The sequence below is a fragment of the Sinohyriopsis cumingii genome, chromosome 9 (genome assembly GCF_028554795.1).
Source record: "Sinohyriopsis cumingii isolate HCF-2022 chromosome 9, ASM2855479v2, whole genome shotgun sequence".
Lineage (NCBI taxonomy): Eukaryota > Metazoa > Mollusca > Bivalvia > Unionida > Unionidae > Sinohyriopsis > Sinohyriopsis cumingii.
In genome coordinates, this window is record NC_142969.1 from 37,204,884 (window position 1) to 37,213,635 (window position 8,752).

Here is an 8,752-nt window from a genome sequence, read left to right on the forward strand (position 1 = left end):
ACTTGAGAAAAACAGTTGCCACATGTACGGTAACTTGTGACTGCAGATTTGAACTGTTAAAATGAAGTCCATGGCATCGTAAGTAACAACAAAATAGGCATCGTTTATTTGGTAATCAATTGCTGGTGCTTACACATACACACATTGTCGAACATGGTTTCTTTGAATTATGTCCGAAGGGCAGTCCTTTTCACAAGATCAATGCAAGGATAAGGATTATGTTCATTAGTCACACCGGCTTTATTGTTTGCGTCCTTAAATCAAAACTTTAGCTATTTTGCAATTTAGCCAGAACTGACCAGAATATGCAAAAGGGGCTTGTCGTGGGGGAATAATAAGGCGTATCAGAGGGAGAAAAGGCACGTCAAATGGGCGGTCGCACATTGGGGCAAGGGGGGGGGGGGTCAATAGCCCCCCCCCCCGTTCTATTGTCAGACAGTTGATGTGAAACTTTGACCTCTTTTTTTTTTAATCGCTGCTTTTTAAACTGCCCAAGGAATAGTCTTATATCAGTTCCAATTATTACAGATTACCGTTTATGCATACTACATGTATACAATGCATTTTTTTAATTAAATTTTTAATTTTTATAAGATTACTGAAAATTGTGTTTTCTCAAAACACGACAGGTTTAGAATCTTATTTTTAGCAAAGCTTCCATTTGATTAAAATCAAATCTAAATTTCACCTAGACAGTGGTGATTTGATTTAGATTGTGCCGTGTTAAGGCATGTATGTCAACATCCTGAAAATACATTTACTCATTTCACCAGCGCGATCAAAAGTTTTCTCAGGCAAACAATTTTTGTTTCGACAAGCCTGACGGGCACCTCACTTTGAATACAGGATGGGCCGGAACTAAAACCAGAAGGGGCCCAGGGTGTCGGGCTATCAGATTTGTTTTTAGCACTGCTGGTGTAGATAAATGATACGTGGATTGATTGTTGCATTTTGTGGTCACTTACTCGTCCTTCTGCCTATTTTCGTAACTCACACGTTTAACACTTTTCCCAGGATTTAAAATGTCCAAAGGTATTTCTGGAACAGCGCCAACTTTTAGTCTAGGCCTAGCATTTGTGTATCTTTGAGCTGTCATTTTTTCATGATCCCTCTCGTAACATTCCTTTGAGAAATGTAACGAGCACATAGTGCTGTATGGTGTTGCTTTGAAATTAACTCGTTTGTAATAATGTACCCATTCTTTCATTATGCCTTTATCTTTCGGAAAAGAAATTTTTTTTATGTCCACAGGCTTTTCTTAATGTTCTATTACACCCGTAAGTAACGCAAAACGGTATTGTCTTTTACTCTGGCAACACCCACTTGGGCTGCTGGAGTCACTACTATGACGTCACATCCCGAAAGTAACCGAATAGGCGCGGAAATTTTGCATACGAGGTCACGGAAATTCAGCTCCTAGAAGATAGGCCAATATTTAAATATTGGCATTACGGTCGCAGATGATACTTCAGAATAAGGTTTTCTGCTATAGTACTTTTATTATTATTCTATATTTCCATTGGTTTCTGGTCTCCTTTAAGTTCCTGGTCTCCCAGCAGCTGTTTCCAGCCCACAGGCACCTTGCCTACTTGTTAAGACCCTCCCCAACCCTACCCCCACCTCACCCCACCTCCAAATAAAACAAAAGGAAAAAGAAAGATTTGGCTGGATCTGCCTCTGAGAAGTCAGAAAACAATCCAGACATACTTCATACTAGACAGTGATAGAACAGTGGCGATTATTAATGCGGACTAACATCGTTAATACAACACGGACTCGAGTCACGGGGACTTCTAAAGTATTACATGGTTATCAGAAATATTTGGACATGAACATTTAAACTTAAGCATCTCGCTAACCGTTGTTCACATCAAGTCGATATTTACAGATACTGTATAAACCACCATTCTTAATTATTTCGAGTAAGTTAGTCTCGACCTTTAAAAGTCGGAGTGGAACATTTAATATCTATTATATCTGGCCCGAAACGAATAATGCTTGTTATACGTTAAAGCTTGCATGATAAACACATGCGACAATGAAACATTTGAATACGTACCGAAGGTCATTTTGGTTAATTAATTCCGTATTCCCCGAGAAACATATAAAAATTATATTTCGCTGCAAGTTCGCAAAGCGTACCGAAATTTGCAATTTGAGAACCGTTCACTAAAATTGACCAACTGACCAAGGCGTTGATTCATGGATAACCAAATGTACTTGCCGTCTTCTGCATACATCAATATAGGTATTTCTCGGAAAACCACTTTAAAAAAGTTCATACAGTAGCACCATTTTTGAAGTAAATGAGTCATTTACTCCTTCTGTGCGAATACCTCTTCATGCGTGCATATACGGTAGAACAACAAACTGTATCATTCGTTAAGCTCACACAATTTGGCTCTGTTTTGAAAACAAAGCAATTGTACGTACTATTTAAAAATCTTGTTTTGTAAAGGTGGGAACAAACGATCTTCTCAAAAAATGTAATCAGTTAATGCAAGAAAGCACATCAAACACATGACTTCAAAGTTTGAAAATACGGGTGACAAGGGATTTAAATCAACTTGTTGTACACAGGCTCTTAATTGTATGATTTAAAAATTCCACCAAAGTTAAGGAACTAAGTGTAAATATAGATAATTTAATAGGTAGGTAAGTAAGTAAAACAAGTGATTGAATCATGTCGACCACTTTTTCACTTGTTCACTGAAAAATTTCCTATAATCCTAACTTTAATATATTTAAAATACGAAATGGATTTCATCCATATTCATTGTTAATGCAAGTATGGATGGCTGTATAGGTCTATGTAAAAGATGCCACTAATAAGCACCTCTTACATCTTTCACTAAAATAGCACATGTGAGCCTAGTCACAATGATTTGCTAGATTGTATCGTTTCTTTTAGGTTTATTTACAACCGACAAGAAAATGAAATAGTCTTTCCTGAACAACTAATTGTTTAAGATAAATGAAGTTTCTGTATTATGTAATTCAGACATTACCTACTTCGTCGCAAAATAGATTGCAGCCGACTGGCACTTGCTACTCGTGTAACTACAACTCGTGAAGAGTATGGAATGAAACATGACATGCCTGTAATAGTCTTTACCGACAAAACGTAGCTTGTCTAACCTAATTATGTTTTAAAGTCCGATAAACTCTTGAGGGGAACTGATTGGTGCAAAGAATGTTTCTTCGACTTTGTTTGGCTCTTTACGGAACGGGAGATGGGGTGAGGGTGGGGGGATGGGGTGAGGGTGGGCGTATGGATGAGTTGCTCACATCACGGATTTGAATCCCGCTTGGAACGAGTTATAATTCTAACTTGTTTGGTAAATGTTGGTCTCGTTGTTTTTAAATTTATTTCATATAATTAACTGAAACTGAAAAAGATAACAAGAGAAATTCTTGGACGACATATTGGTTGATGATACATTCTCATGATATCATACAACTGTTCAAAGGCAAGAGTAGACAATTTGCACGTATGTATCGTGCTTTACACGACAATAATTCGAGAAAATGCTGTTTTGATCAGATATCGTAACACATAATACTCTCTTCCTGGCAAAAACGAAAAACTTTAACTAAAACAAAAATATTCTACATATGTGACCTTGAAGTACCCGCCAAGGGTAAAAGAAATATTAGAAAATGAAAACCTTAAACCAAACCATAATTAAAATCTGATTGTTCTGTGATCTTGACCTCAAGGTCAACAGGCTTATGACGTACATCGCGAAATAAATTCTCTTTGTTTCATCACGCTACATTTTAAGTATGAACAGAATCCAGCAGAAGTTTAAGGAAATGAAGCCAAATTATAAATACCAACCAAAACTTACAAGCAAATCTTACGTATCAGTGACCTTGACCTCACGGTCAAAGAAATGAGGGTGTGTATTGAAGATAGAATATCATTTATATCATGATGGATATCCCATTTGTGAAAAGAATAATCGAGGATAATTTGGACAGTATGATGGGCATATGTGATGACCATAAAACTATGTGGTATAAATAAAAATGTTATGATTGGATACTGATTTTTTTGTCCTAAAGTGTGTCCTTCGTATATATAACAAAGAAATGAAGTGATACTGGGTCGCTATTTTAAAATATATCATCGTTATCGATAAATATGAATATGATTAGATACTTATAAATTAGCCGATAGTATATCGGCTACAGCTATTTTCATCGATATGAACACAGCAGGTTCCTGATCTCCATTCCAAAGTATATAGTGTGGTATAGATTTTTGAATGTAACTGGATACTGAATGGCCATCAGAAAAGTATTCGCCATATGTATCCCTTGTGTTATACATTAATGAGGGAATGATGGGATACAACACTATAATATTTTTTGACGTGTTTTACACCAAAAGGAATATGATAGCATATATATCAGCTATAGTAAATTGTTGTCGGTGTCACACATTCATTGCTATAACATAGGATAATGATGCGATATTTGAAGTATATGCCGTGTATACATCAATAGGAATATACTTGGATACCCTGTAGTTATCTCACCGTGAATGCCATGGTGTACATAAATAGGAAAATACTTGGATACTCTTTTGTGATCTCACCGTGAATGCCATGATATACGTTAATAGGAATATAATGGGATACCCTTTCGTTATGTTACCGTGAATGCGATGATATACATTAATAGGAATATAGTTGGTCTCACTGTGAATGCCATAGTATACATTAATAGGAATAGACTTGGATACCGTTTAGTTATCTCACCGTGAATGCCATGGCAAACATTAATAGGATTATAATGGGATACCCTTTGGTAATCTCACCGCGATTATCACAATATACATCACTATGGGTAATTCTCAATACCGAGTGACTATTCTCCCTAAAAATGCCAAGATGTAGAGTGAGTGAGATATAAAACTGAATCCAGATTGGCCATTAAAAGGTAGATGCCGTGGAATGTATTAATGGAGAAATAATTAAATGAGTATGGGATGTCTTAAAATGTATGACTTGGTGTTCATTACTTGGGAAAAGATCAACACAGACAGGCCATCGTAAATTATGGACTTAACTACTTTGTTTCGTCCAAATCATAAAACCTGTGTTATACAATTTAGGACTTCAGATTTCTTACTTTGTCAAACAAATTCTATATTCACAATCTTTCAATGAAAGCAAATGCTTGATTTAAAAAAGAAAGAACGCAGTCTTTCGAAAACATGTAATGACGTTCAAAACAAAATGATGATATAGTTATGATTATGTTCATACAGCATTAAGAAAAGAAACTATTTCCAGTAATATTAATAATTTTATTATCCGTATTTTACCGTGCGTCCCTTTATCGTTTATATTTTCCATTCATTTTACGTTCTATTGAAACCCTGTTTACATGGTGATGAAAAGGAAGTATTGGTATTGTGAGTAAATAAACAACGTTAACGGAGGTCTTTAAAGGAGAAATATGACATTAAAAATATCAAAAGTTTTTATAATTTTTTACTAACCTGTTGTACCATTTTCATCCGTAATCTCGTCATATGATCCTGCACGCTGTCTGTGTCTGTGGCCGCCATTTTGTCCGTCCTCGGTGTCTTGTTTCGGGTGCAATTGGTCTTTTAGTAGTTTTCCATGCAGAACCGTGCGTACATCCGAAATAGTTCTGTTGGAGCGATCTATAATCCTACTGACACACGCAGTGGGCCAAACTATTTCGTCACAGGGGAGCGACAAGCGAATATTATCAATAAATCTCAAGATGTGTCTATTAAACACCGCGTGTCCTCAATTTATAGAAACCAACAACGAAATATGCGATAAGAAGCTTATACTGGCTTGCATATGTTCCATTTTTAACTTTAATATGAAATAAATTGCTGAACAGGTAAATATATAGACACACTATTTCACCTCTTGGAATGATGTTAACCACCTCTAAGTTCATTTAAAGAAATTAAATTTGACAAACTTATAAAGTATGATCTTATTATGTACAAAAGTCGCATTGATATATGCTGATATTTCCGCTATTGTTGGTGATAATGCAAAGTGGCCTCAATGGGTTAGTTTATTTAGATCGCGGACAAAGCAAGGGACATAAAAAGACGCATACTGCGTGTTATGTATATAAAGAGGGAAACTCTAATTCTTACTGTATTGTTGTGCTCAGAGCATGTCGCTTGGTATTGTTGTCGACCGTTCTGGCTTTGAATACTTGTAAGGCAGTTGTGAATTTAATACTTACACAGGTCTTATTTGAACGAATTGAGGGTAACTGCTATTTGCACGTGACAACAGTTATACCACAAAACACAAAACTAACTATACTGTAAATAGTTTGGTTGGTTTGGTGTTTTGCGACAGAGCAGAACAAGTAGGTTATTTAGAGTTGAAGCAATCAGAGTAGATCTCGTGCTTGTACGATGGTAGGATTCAAACCCGCACCATTGATGTCGCTAGTCCGGTTCTCTAATTATTGAATGTGACTTAAAGCATAAGATGTTTTCTTTTGTATCTAGTTTTTGTGGAATTTCCATGTTCAACTCAGCATGTCTTCTGATGAAATCCATATGAAGTCTTAGTATGCTTTGATAAAAGGAAATGAACTCAATCTTCACATATACTTTGAATGGATATACAAAGTGAACGCAAGAGCATGCCAAACTTTTATTAAAATAATCCACTGTATGGTTTAAAAGATATGGCTGATTAATTTAAAATGTTGACATTCCGTGATATGATATTTGTCATTCTGGTATGAATCATGATAATTCCAGTTTCCCGACTATCGACGCAACTGTATGAATTGCTGTTTCACTCGTATTAAAATGGGTCAATATACGGCCTGTGGAATATATGTTGCTCATTATTTTTTAAAAATCATCAAGTATATCCATAGAAATAAACCAGATCTGAGGGTTTTTCTTCATGGGATATTTGTGTGTGCTTTTTAACTTTCAGAATTATTGATCTACTCCCTAAAGGTTTAAAAATTAATTGTCTCAAGATGGTAGCGAATTTCCTTAATTTTTATATTTTTGGAACGAATAAACCAAAACATTTTGGAAACAAGGAATTTTGATTTTGGAACGATACGCGCTGAAAGTTGTACTTTTTTTCTTTTCTTTCGAGGTTAGGGAGATGGCGGGGGGGGGGGGAGAAGCATTCACTTTGGATTGAGAGATACACGGGTCTGATCGTTAAAACTACAGCGAAGGTAAGTGTAACCACGTTTCTAAAGTTGGGGAAGTATGTGATACAGTCTGTACGAACGTACATGTATAATGTAATTTAACTCAACAAACACCGTTAGAGTTAGACACATGGAACTTGAAATGATGATAGTTCTTTGGTTGTAGATTATGCCTGCACTATATTAATTTTTATTGCATCCCATGGAGTGTGGCTGTAGGGGTACGAGTGATTTGACATACATTTGTAATAACTACCGAGTTGTATATAATGATTGCCTCACAATCGGCATATTTGTTTAATGATTCATGTACAACACATATCCCACTTTGACCCCTGGGAAAGCCTCTGGGTCTACACCTCAGAACATAGTCTACTGTCATATGATAAGAACAACTGACATCCCCACCCTATAACCATAAATTACCTTACTGGGCATGATAAAGTAAATTTATAGATGCAGCTGATATTGATTCAGTTCATCCCAACTTGGACTTAACCCTGGGCCATAACATTGAATATATATATATATATATATATATATATATATATATATATATATATATATATATATATATATATATATATATATATATATATATATATATATATATATATATATATATATCAATTTGATATACCAATACTATTGGTGTATCAAACTGTGATCCGCCAATGGTGCAATAATACGCATATATAAAAATTCTTGCAACGGTGCCCTTGCAACTGTGTGCTGTCCACTCATTTATCATTTAATGACGTATCAAAATAACGATAAAAAGTATGAATAATCCCCGTTGTCTAAATGAATTTAATACGGTACACAATTTCGTCGGAATCCTTTGTGCTTTCAGTTCCCCCTCCCCTCTCATGCAAAGGGACAAAATACGCAGAAATCAAAATTGAGAGGGAAAAAAGAATTTGGGCTGGATGAAAACCTGGAAACTGAACTTACACCAATTAACCTACAAGAATACGGTTCGTTGTAACGATATGTATGCATTGTCCTTGGGATTTATTTTTAGTGTTTATATAATCAGTGATACAAAGTTGCAAAACCTGTCGACATAATACGGTAAATGTCTCGGTTGCGTGGTAAGCATAGTGTGATGTATTTGTTGTTTTGTTGTTGTCGTTTCTTAAACCTATATTAATGTTCTAAAAATTGATTATTATTAATTAAATATGAAAGTGTCCAAAGGCATCTCTCTCTCTCTCTCTCTCTCTCTTGACTATCGTAATAAGATATAGGCGAAAATCAATGAAAAGACGAGCCAAAGGAGCTTGACGTTTTATCAATAAAGTACGATGAAATCTCTGACAAAACGAAATCACCTTATCGGTAATACAAATTAAAACAAGGAGTGCAAGCGTGACTCCAAACCATTCGCTAGATTCGACTTTTGTCACGCATCTTTTATCGCTCCAGAATTGCAAGAAGACTGAAAAAGCTACACATATCCATTCAAAAGACAGTAACGCATCAACGCAAAACTCTCGGATGACCATCGCATTAATCTAATCTGGCGAATTAACCTTTATTTTCACAATTACGG

The 8,752-nt window shown here is 35.6% G+C and overlaps 1 protein-coding gene across 7 annotated transcripts in view; it reads right to left on the reverse strand.

Moving 5' to 3' along the window:
* Positions 1-5,836, reverse strand: part of LOC149791563 (uncharacterized) — a 119,506-nt gene extending 113,670 nt beyond the window's left edge. For 2 of the 7 annotated variants that reach the window (XM_089970100.1, XM_089970099.1), the window contains exon 1: positions 5,513-5,818. In XM_089970100.1, coding sequence (XP_089826226.1) covers positions 5,513-5,581 — 69 coding nt within the window. In that variant the 5' untranslated portion in view covers positions 5,582-5,818. Of the gene's footprint in view, positions 1-5,512 lie in introns of all 7 variants that reach the window. The other 5 variants (XM_089970097.1, XM_089970096.1, XM_089970095.1 and 2 more) reach the window with 5 other exon arrangements.
* Positions 5,837-8,752: the final 2,916 nt, after the last annotated feature.